This window comes from Geotrypetes seraphini, chromosome 9, assembly GCF_902459505.1.
Source record: "Geotrypetes seraphini chromosome 9, aGeoSer1.1, whole genome shotgun sequence".
Lineage (NCBI taxonomy): Eukaryota > Metazoa > Chordata > Amphibia > Gymnophiona > Dermophiidae > Geotrypetes > Geotrypetes seraphini.
The window spans coordinates 168,079,919-168,100,214 of record NC_047092.1 but is presented as its reverse complement, the minus strand read 5'-3'; the positions used below and the strand labels follow the sequence as shown (position 1 = coordinate 168,100,214).

General features: G+C 40.3%; 1 protein-coding gene across 6 annotated transcripts in view; it reads left to right on the top strand.

Moving 5' to 3' along the window:
* ZBBX (zinc finger B-box domain containing) overlaps positions 1-20,296 on the top strand; it is a 172,473-nt gene that overhangs the window by 109,725 nt on the left and 42,452 nt on the right. For all 6 annotated transcript variants that reach the window (XM_033958619.1, XM_033958621.1, XM_033958622.1 and 3 more), the window contains 4 exons: positions 4,739-4,818; positions 14,368-14,519; positions 16,889-17,013; positions 19,492-19,657. In XM_033958619.1, coding sequence (XP_033814510.1) covers positions 4,739-4,818; positions 14,368-14,519; positions 16,889-17,013; positions 19,492-19,657 — 523 coding nt within the window. The remainder of the gene's footprint in view (positions 1-4,738; positions 4,819-14,367; positions 14,520-16,888; positions 17,014-19,491; positions 19,658-20,296) is intronic.

The window sequence follows — 20,296 nt, the reverse complement described above, 5'->3', positions numbered from 1 at the left end:
ACAAGACTACGAATGTTATAATGCCCCTGTATCGCACCATGGTGCGACCTCATCTGGAGTATTGCGTTCAATTCTGGTCTCCTTATCTCAAGAAAGATATAGTGTCACTAGAAAAGGTTCAAAGAAGAGCAACCAAGATGGTAAAGGGGATGGAACTCCTCTCATATGAGGAAAGACTAAAACGGATAGGGCTCTTCAGCTTGGAAAAAAGACGGCTGAGGGGAGATATGATTGAAGTCTACAAATCCTGAGTGGAGTAGAACGGATACAAGTCGATCGATTTTTCACTCCGTCAAAAATTACATAGACTAGGGGACACTCAATGAAGTTATAGGAAAATACTTTTAAAACCGATTTGAGGAAATTTTTTTTCACTTAGAGAATAGTTAAGCTCTGGAACAGGGGTGTCCAATGTCGGTCCTTGAGGGCCGCAATCCAGTCGGGTTTTCAGGATTTCCCCAATGAATATGTATGAGATCTATTAGCATACAACAGTGCATGCAAATAGATCTCATGCATATTCATTGGGGAAATCCTGAAAACCCGACTGGATTGCGGCCCTCGAGGACCGACATTGGACACCCCTGCTCTAGAACGTGTTGCCATATGATGTGGTAAGAGCGGATAGCGTAGCTGGTTGTAAGAAAGGTTTGGACAAGTTCCTGGAGGAAAAGTCCATAGTCTGTTATTGAGAAAGACATGGGGGAAGCCATTGCTTGCCCTGTATCGGTAGCATGGAATATTGCTATTCCTTGGGTTTTGGCCAGGTCCTGGTGACATGGATTGGCTACTGTGAGAATGGGCTACTGGGCTTGATGGACCTTTGATCTGACCCAGTAAGGCTGTTCTTATGTTCTCCTTTGGTCTCAGAGCCCACATCATCTTTAGATGTACAAGCAGTACTCGATACAGAATTTTTCTTTTACATTTGGAACTTCATCTCCTTTGTACAAGTTCATTAGCCCTTGTACAATACTTATTTTAGGCCTCATCAAAGAGTCATGAGGCAACCAAACAGACTACTTCCACTCATTCCAGACATAATTCATTGTTTTGAATGAAGTGTCTGAACGCTGTTAGCTCACTTGTTGTGAGATCAGTACAATTTGTTATCAAGGAATGAGAATATATGACAGCAAACTCCTGGTGCTCAGCATCATCATCATATCAGGATATCACTTATGGTTTATCCATTCCTCTAAGAAAAATGCTCAGTTGGGCTCACCCATTGTAGTCTCATACCCAGATTCAAGAGAAAGTCCATACACCTTTCATACACTTTTACTAAACAATAGAATAAATGCTGTTCTATCTCACAAGTATGAGGTTTTTCTTCTAGATGTTTCTTCCTCCCAAAGAAGTCAGATGGACTATTAACCTTTGGGACCTCAACCCTACTTTAGTCCTTAAGAGTTCTTGATAAATTACAAAAATTCCAACGCCTTATGAATACAGAGATTTCCTCATTGGGGTCCTTTGGACACAGAAAGTTTTTCTTCTTTAAGATGGACCACAGTGATTTATCCATTTGTTTGAATGAAGCAGTGCTTCCTCTAGTTCACAGTCAGAACCTACTTAAAAATGCTGGGTGACTTCCATAATGCACATTCTGCTTGCTCATCTCAAAATGTGAAGACCACCATGGGACCTAAAGTTTCAATGTAATTAAACTCTTTAGCCCTCGTTCTGTGGGGCCTTCCTTTTTGCTTGTCTGTGAACCACACTCCAGAGATGGACAGTAAAAACCAACTTCCTCAAGATTCTTTCCTTTGTATGTCAGTGGCAGCATTATATACTTACAGCAGCGGTTTCAAACATTGGTTGGAGAGTCCACCTCACAGGTTATCTATTCAAAGGCCAAAGAGTTCTTTATATCGAGAACCAAGAAGAATATTTCACATTCTTCAACTATTTTGTACACCATTTGCACAGTCTGTTGATGCTGACCCAAATGGGCAAATAAGTTACAATGTTCTGTGACTGCAAATGAGGGGTTGAATCCCTTCAATTACATTGAGATGCAGGATGGACGTAGGATTGTAAGATTTTGCAGTTCTCATTCACATCTATTCTATTCAAACCAAAACTGGCTAACAGAGAGACTTAGTATAGAGTCCCTCAACCCCCACGAGTAGTCACGTGATCTGGAAGTTGAACAATTTATTTTCCAGAAGTGCTAAGCTTCTTAAATAGACTGGTTTAAGTTGGACATCTCTAAGTTGTCCTGTATAAGATACACTTACCATAGACTGGATTTGGTCCCTTCTCTGTGTATATTCTGCCCTAGCCTTAATATCTGAACCTTTATCGAAATTTTAAATAAGGTCAGGTGTGATTATTTTTCATGTAGTATCACACCCTCACAAAAATGTTATGAACAAATTCCACTATACTCACAAATGATGAAAATGAGAAATATATATTTTTTTCTTTTTCTTTTCTTTTTTCTCTTTTCCAAAGCAAAGGATTACTTTCTTGCTTAACTTTTTGTAGTTCTTCATATTAGTTTATTGAAAGACTCATAGAGAATTAACTAATATCAGGATAACTGGAATCTCACATCGTAATAAACCTTGATGTTGACATTACCAAGGGGAGAAAAAAACCTCAAGTGCTTGAAGCAGTTTGTCTTTTAGAACTAGTCTTAGTTCAAACTGCCAAATGCGGGCTATCACTGGTTTCAACAATCCCCTAATGGTTATTGGTACTCTTATTAAACTTTCTATTATGTAAAAATTCCGAGTACTTAGCTTATGTCAATATGAAATGTCTCTTATTCCAGTTGGAGCGATTACAAGACTATTATCTCGAGTGTGATGTTAATCGCCGGCTTTATCTGCCTATTATATCATGATAACTGAACTCTGGTATCTCTGTCCAATTTTCAAATTCATGGGGGTTCTTCATATTGAACATCCAATCCAATAGCCTCTAGTCCCATGGGACCTGAACAGAATGCTTTCTTCCCTTATGAGCCAATGTAATCCTTATCTTTAAAGTATCTGAGCAGCAATAACCTTGGCCAGAAGTATCAATGAACTTCAAGCCTTATTCACATATGAACACACACACACAATTCCATCACAATAAGATGATGGGGATGATTCTGGGTGCCTATTTTATCAAGACAATTAAACATCCTGTTACAGAATTATCAGCCCCTAGTATCCATCTTGTATGTGTGGACTACATTACATATATTTAGAGTTTCTGATTTCAGGTTTTAATTGACATATGCCAATAAATCACCACTCATGTAAAAAATTTAAAATACGGCTCTAAAGTCAAAACCCCCAATTAATATAATAAGCTTACAATAAGTTTAAGAACAAAGCAATAGTAATCTCAAATATTTTTAAAGGCAAAACAAAAATCTTTCAAAAATAAATAAATGTTCCATATGTATAGGACCTTCTTGTTTAGTGACACCAAAAGTCCAATAATATAATCATTGGTAATCTTGCGTCCATATTCAAAACAGCGAGAAGTATCATCGTTCAAATAATGATTATTGCAAAAGTAGCTCTTCAGACTGAAAGACATAAATATAACTTTACATAGTTTCATCTTTTGTGTTATTAAATCTCTGTTATGCTATGTTACCATAAGATTGTTTCAGGTAAATTTCTCTTTCAGGGCTCATAGTTCTTTTGAGCAGGTCCAAATACATAAGCCTTTAACATTTCTTCCATTTCTCAAATTAATAAAAGGAAAACAATAAAATTGACATTTATTGGATAAACATCAGAAGAATATCACTTTTGTAGTATTTGTTTTCACCCCTCCTGTTTTCTTCTTTGTATCCTCTACTCTTTTATGCTTTTTCTGTATTGAACATGGAATTACACAAATGCATGTGCTGTAGTTGATTCCTCTAGAAGAGGTGCCTAGTAAGAATATCTGTGGTGTGAAAACACTAACCCCCTCTCTTACTAAAGTGAGCTAATCGAATTAGCGAGTGCTAAACGCTAATGCATCCATAGATTAACATGCATGCGTTAGCGTTTAGTGCGCGCTAAATCGATTAGCATGCGCTAATCAGTTAGTGCACCTTAGTAAAAGAGGGCCTAAAGAACACTGTTTTTCTAACCTTAAATAACTTTTGATTAGCTGGAAAATACACACCTAAAAATAGATCCCTAAATATATTTATATAACCTAGGTTCGTTCCCAGAAAATTTAAATATTTAATCAGATGGGCACTTTTAGGTAGAGAATGACACGGTGACAAAATTCATCACCGTTCCCGTCCCCGCGGATAACCGCGGGAAATAATCCCATTTCATTTTTTAGTGTCTATTTCAGCCTCAGTCCTTCTACACCAGCATTCTTCAAAGCAAAGCTTGCGGGTCAGTGGTTGTGGCCATTCATACTCTGATTCTTCCCTCTCTCCTTAAAGAATGACATAAAGAGTGTTTACCGCGGTTATCTGCGGGGACGGGAACGGTGATGAATTTTGTCACCGTGTCATTCTCTACTTTTAGGTGAGCTGATTCATACCAATTGCTTAGCTCTGTTTTGAGTTAGATGTAGTAAGAAGTTTCTTATTCTTTGTGTTTGTGAGGGAAAAATGGATTTCACTGAGCAATTTATATTTTAATTGATGCGAATACTACAGATCATCTTACATAATGGCTATCTCAGCTATTCTTTTACAAAGAATTCTGCTGAGCAGTTTGCAATATAATACAAACACCTGTATTTCTGAAATGATACCAAGAATATTTTTCTTAATTAGGTTTGTGAACAGGGGCTGGAAGAATCAAGGATCTTTATGGTAGATGAAGCAGACTGTAGTGATTCAGACATCAATGAAAGGTATTTGAAAAATAGCTTATTTTATGGTGCTAGAATAAGAAGCAAATAAATTGCTACTGATTTACAGCTGTGCAAATATCTCACAAAACTTATCTTGCACACAATTAGTTTGTGATATTTACAGCCTACTTGGCCAAAAGTGTGCAAGTCTAATGCACATCTAACTTCATATTTACTACAGTACCTAATTTATATAAACTGTATTATTTGAGGTTTTTAGCATGGGCAAGTGAGATAAGTGCTCTGACACTAATAGGAATTCTCCCCCCTTTTACAAAACTGTAGTGCGGTTTGTAGTGCTGGCTGCAGCAGTAACATCCTAGTGCTCATAGAATCCCTGTGAGTGTTGGAGCTGTTACCTGCGCTAAAAACTATGCTAAGGGGTATGTCTATGAGCATTGGAACATTTACTTTGCCAGCTCGTTCTAAAAACCTCTAGCACAGCTTCATAAAAGGGACCCTTAAATTTTAAGAAAATGCATGATTTACAAAATATTTAGTTTTAGGAACAGCAATTCTATAAACTGAGTGCTAATATTTATATATTCACTGTGCACATAAAATTTTAGGATACTAGCATTTACATGCATATATGCCAGGGTGCTGCCTAAGTGCTATTCTGTAAATATGTGACTTATCTTACATAGCATATGTTTGCAAGAGGAATGCACACATGGGCAGAAAATACAGTAAGGTGGGGCTCACACTTGCACTCTATGGTGTTAATGCAGATACCAAAAGATTATGTACATTGATACCAGAGTATTGTATTGCAATCTAGGTGCTAGCATAATCCAATGTTGGTTTTGCCTATGTTCTGCTTTAGAATAGTTTCCTTTTATGTGGCCTCAGGGCATGTACATGGAGCTGCTATGTTATAGAATTACCCCCAAAGTGTATATTATTAAACTAGTTAGTATGTAGGAATGTGCATTCATTTGAGGCAAGGACATATTCCATGTTTGTCTGGTTAGATTGTAAGCTCTTCCCAGCAGTGACCATCTATAAATGTCAAAATGTACAGCCCTGTGTACACCTTTCAGTACTATATAAGTTATAAGTAGTAGTAGTTTGTTTTCATGATGATTCACCCTGAAACTTTTAATTATTTATTTTTTTAAATGTATAGTCCATTAATTGATTACTATAATAAATAATTGAATTTATCCCCATTTAGTATGTATAGGGTGGGAGGGTGGATGGGTGGGTTTTATGACATTAGGATGAGTAGTTACAAAAATATTTGGAAAGGGAGGGAGAGGAGGTAATTTCTGGTATAAGATGATTGTAAAGTTTCAAGTGAAGAATGTATAGTATGACTTGATTTATTGTACACTTGTTTGTATAATGTAAAAAGGAATAAAGATATTAAATAAGAACAGTAAAAAAAGAAAAAAAATGTATAGTCCATGGTTCATGGCAGATTACATTTAAAACATGCATAACTGAAATTAAAATAACAATTAAAAATGATTACATGAACAACACATCATAAAACATGACAGCTTTGTCTTGATTTCATAGTCTGAATCATATTAAGTTCTTTGCTGAAATACAGAAATTTGCGTTGAAAATTTTCATAAACCAGCTAAAATTAGTTCAGTGGCTGATGTGAAAATTGTTCCCAGAGAGACTGAAGGAGCTAAATATGCATTTTTGTCTAGAAGGCACACAGAGGTGATACGTTATCAGAGCAGTTCTTCACCCATGTGCCTCCTTTTGCTACCATGAAGATGCTTAGCAGGAGCTTATTGGGAGCACCCACATGAATTGATATGCTATGTAAGTTGGACGTGCTGTTAAAGAATAGCACTTAGGTACTGTGCTTGCATTTTCACAGGTAAGGGTACATTTACACACACAAGTGCTAGTATTCTAGACAGTTGTGTTCACAAGGGGCTCGTCAATCTAGGAATTCAGGTGCCTATATTATAGAATTGACCTTTATATGTACACATTCAGCTGTCTAGCTTTTTCAATTATAGTATCAGAAGGCCTAATTTTCCCATGAGTAGAAGTCTTTTTTTTTTTTTCTTGCAGGTAAGAAATCCCGCCTTATGGGTCTTTTTATTAAAATGAGCTAAGCAGATGGTGTATAAATTAATGTACGCTGTTGGTGTAAGGCTGCAGCAACCGTCATCATGCTAGCATGACAGCATATACTGATTCATGTGTTACCTATGTAGCCTGTTGTAGGGCAGGGTAGGATGTGGATAGGAATGGGTGTGGACTACACATGGGGGGAGAGTGTGGTACAGTGGTTATAGCTATAGCCAGCACCCAGAGGTAGTGGATTCAAACCCATGCTGCTCCTTGTGATCCTTGGCAAGTCACTTATCCCCACCCCCCCCCCATTGTCCCAGGTACATTAGATAGATTGTGAGCCCACTGGGTCAGAGAGGGAAAAATGCTTGAGTACCTGAATAAATTCATGTAAACCGTTCTGAGCTCTCTTGGAAGAACGGTATAGAAAACTGAATAAATAAATAAACATTGCAGTTAGTGAGCAGTCATTTGCCACATACTGTCGCTGATGCTGGTATTGCAGATGCACTTGCAACACCCTAAATAGGAGGCGGAAATTGTGTTCATGCTATTTGAAACTGCACTTATGGTATTTTAAAGAACTTTAATGTATAGTGAGTGCACGGAGACCTATTAGAAACGCTCCCAACAATTAGCATGCCAACTTTGTGCTAACCCAACAACAAAAAACCTCCCAAACCCCAAGAATAGGAACTAGACAAGGGAGAGAGACAAAAGCAGAGACGGCTCAACTACATTCACCAACCTATCAATGATGTTTAAGATGTAAGTAGATTAAACGGGAGAGCCCTCAGTAACACAGCCACCCACTAGAGAACCAGTGGAAAAGGCTGTCACATGGCTTACACCCAAACGAGTGTTAACTGTGAAACATCCCCGGGCTCTACTCCGTATTTTTTACAATAAAGTGCACCCAACAGTGCTAAGTGTGAAAAAAGATATACATAAATAAAAAAAACACACTTTACCATCCACTACGATTGTCTCTGCCCCTTGTCCAGGGGGCCAGAAAACGTCCAAGTCCATAAGAACATAAGAACATAAGCAGTGCCTCTGCCGGGTCAGACCACAGGTCCATCCTGCCCAGCAGTCCGCTCTCGCGGTGGCCCAAAAACAGGTCAAGACTTGTCTGAATCATCAGAAGGGGCTCCCTTGCCACCTTGGTTTCTCATTTAAGTCCTGCCTTCCTATCAAAGTCCTAGCCCTCCGGTCTTGCACATGCACGACCAGGTTGGTTTATACTCATTACCTGGTTAACTTCCTATACTTGTGTTACATCCCAGCTCCTCCCTCAGTATCCCACGATCCCTTTATCCCTCAGGAATCCATCCAATCCCTGTTTGAATCCTTGTACCGTACTCTGCCTGATCACTTCCTCCGGTAGCGCATTCCAAGTGTCCACGACCCTTTGGGTGAAAAAAAACTTCCTTGCATTTGTTTTGAACCTGTCTCCCTTCAGTTTCTCAGAATGCCCCCTCGTATTTGCTGTCCCCTTCAGTCTGAAGAATCTGTCCCTATCCACCCTCTCTATGCCCCTCATGATCTTGAAGGTCTCTATCATATCTCCCCTGAGCCTCCTTTTCTCCAGAGAGAAGAGCCCCAGCCTATCCAGCCTCTCAGCGTATGAGCAGTGTTCCAGCCCTCTTACCATTTTCGTTGCTCTCCTTTGGACTCTCTCAAGTACCAGCCAAGCAAAAAACAACAGGAAGTACTTAGCTTCTCCGTGAAGACAAATAGCCAGCAAAGATATTCTTCGTCCAACGGGACTCCGTTTCGGGGGTGCACACCCCCTTCTTCAGGAACAGCTGGACTGCGCTGTGACCATCCAAATCATCCGGCACAGCAAGGATTGACAAAGCAGGAAATGGCACTGAACCGAACAGAACGCCTCCAATTTAAACAGCAGACCTAAAAGGTAATTGGACAAGAAAAAAGAAAGAAAAAGCACCTGACTCCAGAGAACTTCAAAGAGACCAGAAAAACACATGTTCATTTCTATGAATGCAAAACTTTAATGCACTTTTCCAAGAGGGTCTTTAATTATTGTTTGGCAGCTGCCTAGAACATTTAGATAGTGCAGGTTACAAGTATTTAAATAAATAAAATGTAATAAAGCTTTCTACGAGTATACTTTTTTTAGTTGATTTTCCATTTGTTGACAGTATGCACAGAAAACTCTGAATTCTCTAAAATTGCATATTACCCAAGAAGGTGTGTGATTTTTAAAGGGGTAAAATTTAAGTGTATTCTTATGTGTCTTTTTATTTGTAAATGATTTTGCTTATATGTTGTCTTGTGTTTGTGATTATGTTTATTTCTCTGCCTGTATGATGTTCTTGAATGTGCATGAATGTTTATGTGCATATGTGTTTCTGCTGAGGATTAGAAGATAGAGGGAAGGGCTGGAGCACGTGGAACTCCTGGTCCCATTAGTGCTTCACTGACCAATTAGTATGAGGACCCATCCAGTGTTCACACTGATTGGTTGGTAAGACTTTATGGCATCACAAACCTAGAATGATGTCAGACCAGAAAGCCAATCATGCCACCTGTCTTATTTGTTTTACATAGAGGGAAACTCATGGGCAGGAGATTATCTATCATGTGAAGATGAAAAGAGGGAGACTCAAAAAGACCTGGAATGGATTTTCAACAGAGGTGGTAGGAGCCAGAGTAGTGGCAAAATTCAAACATGCATGAAACAGAGAGGGGGACCTTAGTAGTGAGAAAGAGAAGATGTTAACAAGATTAAAATATACAAAAGTGTAGCAGATAGACATAGATAACTAGATTGGGTAGACCAAATAGTACTTGCTACCAAAAAAGATCAAAACATAACTGTTTAGCTAGGTCTTCCGTTAGACACTTTTCAGTGACTCTCTCATTACAGCCTCATCCAGCCCTCAGCTCATGTAACAATATTTTCTTGTAACAAACAAAATCCCAGCAAAGAAACTGGAAAAGTGGAGTAGCTGAACTGGCAAGTCCCAGGTTTATTTACAAACAAATAAAAGTAAAAATTAAAAACAATACACTCAGTGGGTTGTGCGTCGTCATCCGCGAGGTATGCAGAAGACATCATCAATATTTTCAACTCTGCTTCCTTGCATCACTAGGCACTGCCTTCTCTCTTCAGTTTTTTCCTCAAATGGATTGAGAAGGTGTCTTTTCATCTTCTCTGCTTAGATTTCTTATTTTTGGGTATTTTCAGATTTTTTTCTTAGAGGCTTTGAGTACTATAGAGGTTCCCAGTAGTCCTGGGACAGCTCTGCCTGGGAGAAGCTACAGACTCAGCTGGGTGGGCCACTCTAGATGCAGAGCACCTGGCCAATCTGTCCTAACATTTGGATCATCTCAGGGTTCAGCTCCTGGAGTCTACTCACCGGGTTTTGACTGAATTACGTGAGCACAGCCTGTATTTAGGCCCAATGCTTGTTGGGAGACCTTGTGGGTGCTGGCTGTGTCTCCACCCCTGAAGAATAATGTAAGACTGGTGGGGTAGAGGGTTTCAGGTTGTTTTAGCCTGTGTAAAAGGCACAGCCAGAAGAGACAAGCTACAGGAGATCCTGATTGCTTGTCTGAAGCAGAAAAGCTTTTCCTTTAGCCAGCTACAGTGAGAGCTGATACAGGCACAGCACATGGTAGCATAGTGAGTAAAGCCCATTACTGTCTATGACAGACTTCGGGTTGGAGTTGATTTGGGGGTTTGAGTTTCTGGAGCTTCCTAGAGGGTCCCCCTCCCCTAAATCCTGTTTTTGACATTTTTTTCTCCGTTTTGTAACTCTCCTGGGCCGTTTTTGGTGCCACAATCGCTGCCAAGGCGGCCATCTTGGATTTCCTGTTTTTATTTTAAAAGCCTCCTCTTGCCTCAAAACAGCTTGTTTGGATCTGGAAACAGGCAGGATGGATTCCACAGGTGGTTTAACCACAGTATCATGTCAATTTTGTACTGAATGAGTGCCTGAGGTGCATCCGTACGCCATGAGCCATGGCATGTGAGGAGGGCTGGATCAGAGGGCTTAGCCCATCCAGGATCCTCCAGAGGCTCAGAAGGCTTTAGAAGTGGAACATAAATCCCTGCTAGAGCTCTCCACTTGCGAGTCATCTGAAGAATAGTGACACATCGAGAGCTGGTGAGGTGATATGATTGAAGTCTACAAAATCCTGAGTGGAAGAGAACGGGTACAAGTGGATTGATTTTTCACTCTGTCAAATATTACAAAGACTAGGGGACACTCGATGAAGTTACAGGGAAATACTTTTAAAACCAATAGGAAGAAATATTTTTTCACTCAGAGAATAGTTAAGCTCTGGAATGCATTGCCAGAGGATTTGGTAAGAGTAGTTAATGTAACTGGTTTTTAAAAAGGTTTGGACAAGTTCCTGCTATCAATCTGCTATTGAGACAGACATGGGAAAAGCCACTGCTTGCCCTGGATAGGTGGCATGGACTGCTGCTACTATTTGGGTTTTTGCAAGGTACTTGTGACTTGGATTGACCTCCATGAAGATGAGATACTGGACTAGATACACCATTGGTCTGACCCAGTAAGGCTATTCTTATGTTCTTATGATCATCATGACTCCAGATTGGCCGAATTACCCATGGTATGTGGATCTAGTCCAGCTGCAAAGAGACCAGAGTCCGAGATTTCTTCTCTATCCAACAATGGTCTCGCAGGGCCCAATCGCTATAGAGAATCTGGAATGTTGGTACAAAAAAGAGTACTTGGATGTGGTCATAGCCACACTCCTTCACTCAATAAACCAGTCACAGTAGTGGCTTATGCGAAAGCCTGGAAGTTATTTCAGCACTGGTGTTCGGAGCAGCAGATAGAGCAGGTTAGGGCTCCAATAGCAGTGATCCTGTCATTCCTTCAGGAAGGTCTAGAGAAGGGCTTGGCGGTTTGTTTCTTAAAGGTCCAGGTGGCCAGTATCTTGTTTTTACATTTGATTGGAGAGAGGTTCCTTGACCTCTCGCCAGGATATTTCCAGGTTTTTGATGGGAACAGTGCGGTTGTGTCTGTCAGTTCGTCGAACTTGTCCTTCATGGAACCTTAATCATGTGTTGAGAGTACTCAGAAAGGCCCCTTTATAAGCCCTTACAGGAGACCATGCTGTTGGTCCCTCACTGTAAAGATTGTTTTTCTGGTAGCCATTATTTCAGCTAGAAGAATTTCAAAGCTTCAGGCCTTGTCATGCAGCATACCGTTCCTCAGAATAACAGAGGCAGAAGTATTCCTGTGTACAGTTCCCTCCTTTCTACCAAGGTGGTGTGGCATTCCATGTGAATCAGGAAGTCCATCTACCGGCATTCCAGGCCACAGGTGTAAATAAGCAGGTCAAAATACTAGCATGATACTAGCCCACAGGAGGGGCCTTAGGCGCCTGGGCCAACTGGAATTAAAAGAGCTTACAATCTAGTCAAGACAGACAAACTGGACACAAAGGTGCATCTATACACAGTACTCAGGTGGGGGAATTACAGAGGGAATGATAAGACAGATATTGGTGCGTAGCAGGTGGGTTGTAATTTAACTGTTCAGTAGCCTCTCCTTCCTTGTTAAATTACTGTGAAAACCAGTTTGTCTTATCCATATGACCCCACCTGGGCCAGCATGTATTTCTCCCTCCATTTAGTGTAAAGCTGTTCATTCTCTCCCTCCAAAACCCCCTCCCCCCTCCCAGGCATGCCTGGGAATCCCCATAACACTCCTTTTTTTTTTTTTTTTAGAAGGTTAAACATGGACCCAGAAGCTGTGTAATTTTATTTATTGAGAGATTCAAATATTTTGTATGTTTCTTATATAAAAGTTGAACATGTTGCTTTACATTGATAAATTACAATAAGGCCTGGTCTCCGCCTTGTAAAGATATATGTGTCGTCAGAGGCCAGTTCCAGCTACTCATTGACACAAGATGTATGAGGAGAGACTGGAAGCCCTGAATATGTATACCTTAGAGGAAAGGAGGGACAGGGGAGATATGATTCAGACGTTCAAATACTTGAAAGGTATTAACGTGGAACAAAATCTTTTCCAGAGAAAGGAAAATGGTAAAACCAGAGGACATAATTTGAGGTTGAGGGGTGATAGACTCAAGAGCAATGTAAGGAAATTCTTCTTTACGTAGAGGGTGGTGGATGCCTGGAATGCGTTCCTGAGAGAGGTGGTGGAGATGAAAATGGTGACGGAGTTCAAAAAAGTGTGGGATGAACACAGAGGATCTAGAATCAGAAAATAATAGTAAATATTGAAGAACTAAGGCCTGTACTGGGCAGACTTGCATTGTCTGTGTCTCTCTATGGCCGTTGGGTGGAGGATGGGCTGGGGAGGGCTTCAATGGTTGGAGGGTGTAGACCAGTGGTCTCAAACTCAAACCCTTTGTGGGGGCCACATTTTGGATTTGTAGATACTTGGAGGGCCGCAGATAAAATAGTTAATGTCTTATTAAAGAAATTACAATTTTGCATGAGGTAAAACTCTTTATAGTTTATAAAACTTTCCTTTAACAGTTAAAAGGAAAGATATATAAACTATAAAGAGTTTTACCTCATGCAAAATTGTCATTTCTTTAATAAGACATTAACTATTTTTTCTGCGGCCCTCACATTTAAAGTTTAATATCTTTTCTTTCTCAAAACTGACACATTTCAATCACTATATTGAAAATAAAATCATTTTCCCTACCTTTGTTGTCTGGTGACTTTATTTTTCTGTACTTTCAACTATGTTTCCAGGGCCTTCTTGTCCTTTGACTGTTTTTCTCTCCGTCTTCATGTTCTGCCTTGCATCCATCTTTGGCATTAACTTAATGTTCAATTTTTCTGCTTTTCAAAATCTATGTTTCCATGTCTTACCTTCCCTTCCTATCTCTCTCTTCTTCCGTCCTATTTCCATGGTCTGGCATCTCTTTCCTTCCTTCCTTTCTCTCCCTCCCTCCCTCCTTCCTTTCCCCTGGTCTGGCATCTGTCTCCTTCCCCATGCCCTGGCATCTCTCCCTCCCCCTCCATGGTCTGATATCTCCTTTCCTTCTCTCCCTCCCATGAACTTGGCTTCTCTTGTTCCTCTCCTCTCCCTTCTCCTTCCTTCCCTCTCTTTCCCCAATTGGGTGCAGCAGCAACAGAAGCAGAATTTCCCTTCCCCCTTTCCTGTGCAGAGGGAGAGAGGAGAGGGAATGTAACATAAAACTTATAAAGTGAGGTTAAACTGATGTTAGTTTTTGTAAGACTACACTGTTTACTATGTTATAAGTGAATTGTATTTCTTGGATCTGTGTGGCTATAAGAGAGATGTTTATGATTACTTATTTGCTGGTTTTTAGTATTGTAATATTCATGTTGCATTTGTTTCAATAAATGACATTGTTCAATTAAAAAGAAAAAAGCTCAATATATTTCATAAAATACTATATACTGTTTATTTAGTTGTCAATTTTCAGTAAGGTGATCTAATTTCTTTATGTATTCTGCTTCTTCTAACCTTTTTTGGCATTTGAACACAGAAATGAACCACTGATAGAAAATCAGACTTTATGGCTTGGAGAAAAATCAAAATCGGCACTTGTCCAGCTTAATGAAAGTGTATGCCCATTTCTTCCTCGCTCCACGCCTTCATTTGAATTTGAAGATCTTTCACCTGGATCTTATACTACAAGTACCGCATCTCTTGAAGTTATTGCTGATATTAAGATAGTATAATGTTCATCTGACTGCAGTTAGTGTTTCTTTAATTGTTGACAGTCTCTGGCTAAATTAGACTGGATAATCCATGTCGGGCCTTATCCAGCCACTAGAGGTGAATATCTAGGTTTTTGGTGGTGCCCTCAAATTATACAGGCATGGTTGATATTCAGTGCTGTATCTACATAGCTGACTGGACAAAGTTAGGACTGCTGTTTCTGTGGTTTATTTGTCCGGTAACCTATGTGAGCCCCGGCAGTGGATATTATCGTTGTCTGCATAGCTCCCAGCTCTGCCCTGACTCTACCAGGCATTCAGTGGAGAGTGCCACAGTGGTCAGAGCTGATGTTTAGGGGCACTGCCTAGTTAAGTGCTACTTATTATTCACTCCTGACCCACTCAGCATGGTAAGTGAGCTGGAACCTCTCCTGCCCACTTAAACCAGGATGAGTATTTTAACTTGGGAGTGTTTAATGTGCTAAGAGGCATGCTCTACAGTATATTGCAGACCCTACAATTTTGCCTGGATCTTTAAGGCAATACAATGTGCATTTTGGCATGTCAATATTTAATGCACCTCCATAATTAAGGATGCAAATGATTCAGTCAAATTTTCTATTTCTAACCAAAAATGTACAAGAAAATAACCATATTTTTTTGCTTGAAATTTTTACAATACTTTGTCTAGACCAGTGATATTCAACCCAGTCCTCAGGGACCACCTGACCAGTCGGATGACAGATTTTGAAAACCCAACTGGCTAGGTGGACCCTGAGGATTGGGTTGAATACCACAGGTCTAGAATGCTTTTGTAGTTATATGTGTCAGACCTCTTAGCCATTAATATGCATAAGTGGGAAGGGGTGTTTACGAAACCTCACTAAATAGCTAGCAGTAGCCATTAGCATAGATCTGCACGAACAGCTCTCACATGCTAAAACCAGCCAGTTTGTAAATATTCTGTGCTGTTAAATATAGATAGGGGATTTGGTGTGTCATGGGTGGATGTGGGTGTTGCCAGCTCTGACAGCTAGCATTCAGGATATTAATTCACACTCTCGGGGTTGTCAGCATTGCTGTTGTAGTTAATGCCACCCACACTAATGGCACCAGGTAACACAGTGGCTAGAACCAAAGAAAATGTTGACTCAAATTATCCACATTTGATTTTCCCCAGTCAGAACTCCCATTGATAAGGATCCGCTGAACCAAGGCTCACCCCCTCCCATGAAGACCACCTCAATATGATCTAATCCCTCTCTTAATCAATACCCTTGACCTGATCTTCCACACAGGATAAACTCTTTCCAAAAGATAAGTTTCTTCCCTAATCTGATCCACCTCTCCTTGCTTAAGCTCTGACCCTCCCCTTTACTCTTTGACCTCCCCATCACATGCCCAAGGAATTCCAGATAATTTAATGTTGGTCAGTAGCAGTCCCCCCTCCAATCCTATCCTGCTGCTTACAGGCTTCAAAATGGTGACTCTGACACTTAGCCTGTAACATTGCTCATAATAAATTGATTAATAAAAAGACATCTTGGCAAGATAATACCCTACCCCAATCCCTCCTTCCAATGAAGAGCACCCTTCCATAATGCAGCTCCTCCCTCTTGCTAAAGGTCTGACACTCCCTCCCACTTTGCTTGCTCTAGTAATTCAGTGTACAGAGCAGAAATGGTGCCCCCCTTCACTCCTGCCCCCTAGCTTCAGGCTTAAATTGCAGCTCTGACCGTAATGGTAGTACTTTTATTGCCAGGGACCAATTTGTCAAATAAGGACAATTTTTCCTTATTTGGGAGATGACCAATAAAAGTACTACCATTAGGGTCAGAGCTGCAATTTAAGCCTGAAGCTAGGGGGCAGGAGTGAAGGGGGTCTTCTATTTTTCTACTGTTCAATTCTGATTGATTCCTACTGATATTGGGTTTTAAATTTTCTGTTCTGGATCCAGGACAAATATATTAGTATAAAATAATACATTCACCATATATTATAATGTTTGGGGTTTTTTTCAGTTTGCAGCTGGAGTCAGAGTTGGTACATTTTGACCAACTCTGACACCTTCTCCACCCAAAACTGCTTCTAACTCCAACTTCACAACTCTGACTCTACAGCCCTGATTCTGACATATGTTAATATATTAATTAATTTGCTATTTAATTTTAAACTGTAAAAGGGCTTCAGAAATAGGTTGAATTCTCTGGTCCTCTCATTATCTTCTAGCCTAGATAACAGCAAATCTAAAAGCTACCATTTTAAGACAATTCAGAATGCGTGATACAAATGGATGTTAAAATGAAGATGCATTGTGAATTAATTCTTCTGTGTTAATTTGGACAGCTGCTTGCAAAATTAACACCAATGATGCTAATCATTCGTCGGAAGATATCGGGCATTCACTAGAAGAGAGATGTTCCCATGACATGTTACATTTGGAAAAAACAGCAAGTGCAGATTCATTAACGGTAAAACTACACAGAAATATTTGCATAGTTTAGTAAATATTCAAACTCAGGGCTTCTTTTATTAAGCCGCGCTAGGCGGGGTTAACGCGCGCGGCTTTTCATCACGCGCTAACCCCCGCGCTGGCCTAAAAACTACCGCCTGCTCAAGAGGAGGCGGTAGCGGCTAGCGCGGCCGGCGGTTTAGCATGCGGTATTACGCGCGTTAAACCGCTAGCGCGCCTTCGCAAAAGGGAGCCCTAAGTGGCTATTTTGCTGCAGTTTTCCTATTTTAGGAGCCCTTTTCACAAGGTGTGTTAGTTTTTTCAGTTACCGCACAGTTAACACAAATTGTGTGTGGTAAATGTGTGTCCTTCATCTTCCCTGCAAGTTACTACATAGGGCAGACAGCACAGGGCTACTGCATTACAGGTATAACAGAAGAGATGTGCGGCACCCTCTTTCCGCATCCTCCCTCCCAATTTCTTCTCCAGCATCACCATACTCCTAATCCGATCCCTCATGTTAAGTAACCCGCTCATTTATCACATCCCTAACCACATGGACCCCTCCCTCCCAAAATCTCTTCCCAACATCAAGACAAACTCTGATCCTTTCCCCTTCTATAAGTTCTACCCAGACATCAGAAGACCTATAAACTTCTTCAATCCATCCATCTCTTTTTTGCAAACAGGTTCCTACCCCACAGTTTTTTTTTCCCCCTATACGTCTCTTTATTCTATGCGTTTTTGTAGTTCAAGGTTCAAGGTTTCAAGGTTTATTAAATATTTGATGAATCGCTATATCTTTATACAAAGCGATGTACATAAAAATACAATTAGTTAAGATAAAAAAACATACAATAAATATATAAACACTAGATATTAGACAAGACCAAGATTAGATTAGTTCCATGCCTTACCCTTTGTATCTTAACGTATGTATTTTATAGGATACCTAAGCACTGTCATCCTTTTTAGACAGGAGAATCAAATACATATTTCGTGCTGAAATGCTGTAGTAATCAACTAATTACCAGCTTTCATCATTTAAATTTTAATTAGACTTTTCTCATTAGAAAATTTAGATAAAATATATTCATGAAGAGATATGTGCGTGAGTGGTAAATAAATTCACAGTACTAAGTATGTACATGATATCATTTAAAAATGCTTACTGTACATGTTAGACAAAAAATGTAGTGCAATACCTGCTGCATTATATTCCGAATGAAGATATTTGACATTCCATAAAATCCTGAAAACTTGGTTATTTGCCAAAGAGGAGGGTCTCTCTGACTTATCTGATTGGAACTGGATGATCTTGTTCATATTAATAATTTATGTTCTATTGTTAATAAACCAACTTGAGCGAATGGTCTAGGCCAAGGGTGTCCAACCTGTGGCCAGAGGGCCGCATGCAGCCCCGTGAATTATTTAGTGTGGCTCCGGTCGAGGGCGATGCAGTGTTTTCATCTGCTGCCCCCGAGTGTTTACCGCCTTGCTGGCTCCCTCCTGTGTCTTGCTGCAGCGTTTGCGCATTTGTGTGGCCCCAGAAACATTTTTTTCGGCCAATGCGGCCCAGGGAAACCAAAAGGTTGGACATCCCTGGTCTAGGCAGTTTAAAAGCATTGATTATGTTATGTTAAATAGTTTGACTCTATTAAGTAGAGCTTTCCTATAACTGTCTATAGTAATAGATTTCGTTTCGTATTATATAATAAAATTCAGTTATCTCTTAAAACTATCCAATAATTATTCATGCTCAGTTTTTACTAAGCATACTGATACTATGATTTTTACATCAGTCTTAGAATCAGTGTTAGAATACATTTAGGGCTCCTTTTACTAAGGTGTGCGATGCGTTTTAGTGCGTGCTAAATATCCGAACATGCTAAATGCTAACACGCCTAGTATAAGTCTATGGACGCGTTAGCGTTTAGAGCGTGCGCTAAAATGCATGGCACACCTTACCCCCCCCCCTCTTTTACTAAGGTGCGCTATGTGTGTTAGCATGCGCTAAACGCTAACACATCCATAGACCTATGAAACCGTGAATGACATGGCGGGAGACCTGGCCTGTTCCTGAAGGAGAGGCAAAACACGGTGAAGAAAGTGCCGGAAATCAGCGATTTTCTCTGTAAACACTTTGAATCGGCGATTTCTCTATGCAATCTGATGTAATGGGGGTGGAGGAGCCAGCAAACTAAAAACTGCAAATAATCCAAACCGCGAATGCTGAAACTGCAAATACGGCGGGAGAAGTGTACTTCTGAAAGTTCTTTTTTGAACTGGGCCTGATTTTATGCTGCTTCTTTTTTATGAATCTTTTATAATATACTGTGTATAAGATTCTTAATTTATTTCTGTGCTGACATTAATATTTAATCTATTTATATTGACTTCAGTTTTTGTAAGATAAATATTTATAGCTATTTGACGGGACATAATATTTAATGAAATGATGTTCAGCAACGGTACATTTTTTTTTCTTTTTAATAAGGGATTACAAAGAATTGCTCTTCGAGAAAAAAAAAGGGCTACTTCGAAATATCATGGACTTGAGGAATTTTTCATCATAGGACTAGATCCTGGAAATGCAAGATCGAGGTCCCTTCATTCACAGAACGCCAGTCTTAGTCTTAAGAAAAATGAGATTTCATTTGCAGGTAAAATGTTCAGATACTACAAACTGTGAAAGGTGAAGCTGGGGGTTAGCACACAAGTGACTCAGATTCATTCTCACCTTGGTAAACTATTTGACTCTTTTTTAATTGTGATGCTTGCTAGCCAAAGGGTGCTATTAGTTGAGTTCTTTAGTAGAGAATGACACGGGGAAAAATTCTATCCCCATCACCGTCCCGTCCCCGGACCACCATCCTCTGCACCGCCCCGTGTCCGCTGGTCCTTTCACTGCCCCGTCCCCATCCCCGCTGTCTCTTTCACTACCCTGTCACTGTCCCCGTCTTCAGCGTCTTCTCCTCTCCATCCCCCATCCCCAGCACCCTCCACACGGTCCAGCAGCTCCCTCCTGCCGGCCAGCCATGCATTTCCCTCCCTCCCTCCTTTTCCCTTACCTTTTCTTCTTGAAACTGGTGATTTCTATAAGGCTACGAGCTGTATTACAGCCGGAGCCTTGAAGTCGCGTCGGGTTGCCTGCTAGAAAAGTCTCCTCCGATGCAACCGGAAACAGGAAGTTGCGGCAGAGGAGACTTTTTCCAGCAGGCAACGCGACGCAACTTCAAGGCTCCAGCTGTAATACAGCTCGTAGCCTTATAGAAATCGCCAGTTTCAAGAAGAAAAGGTAA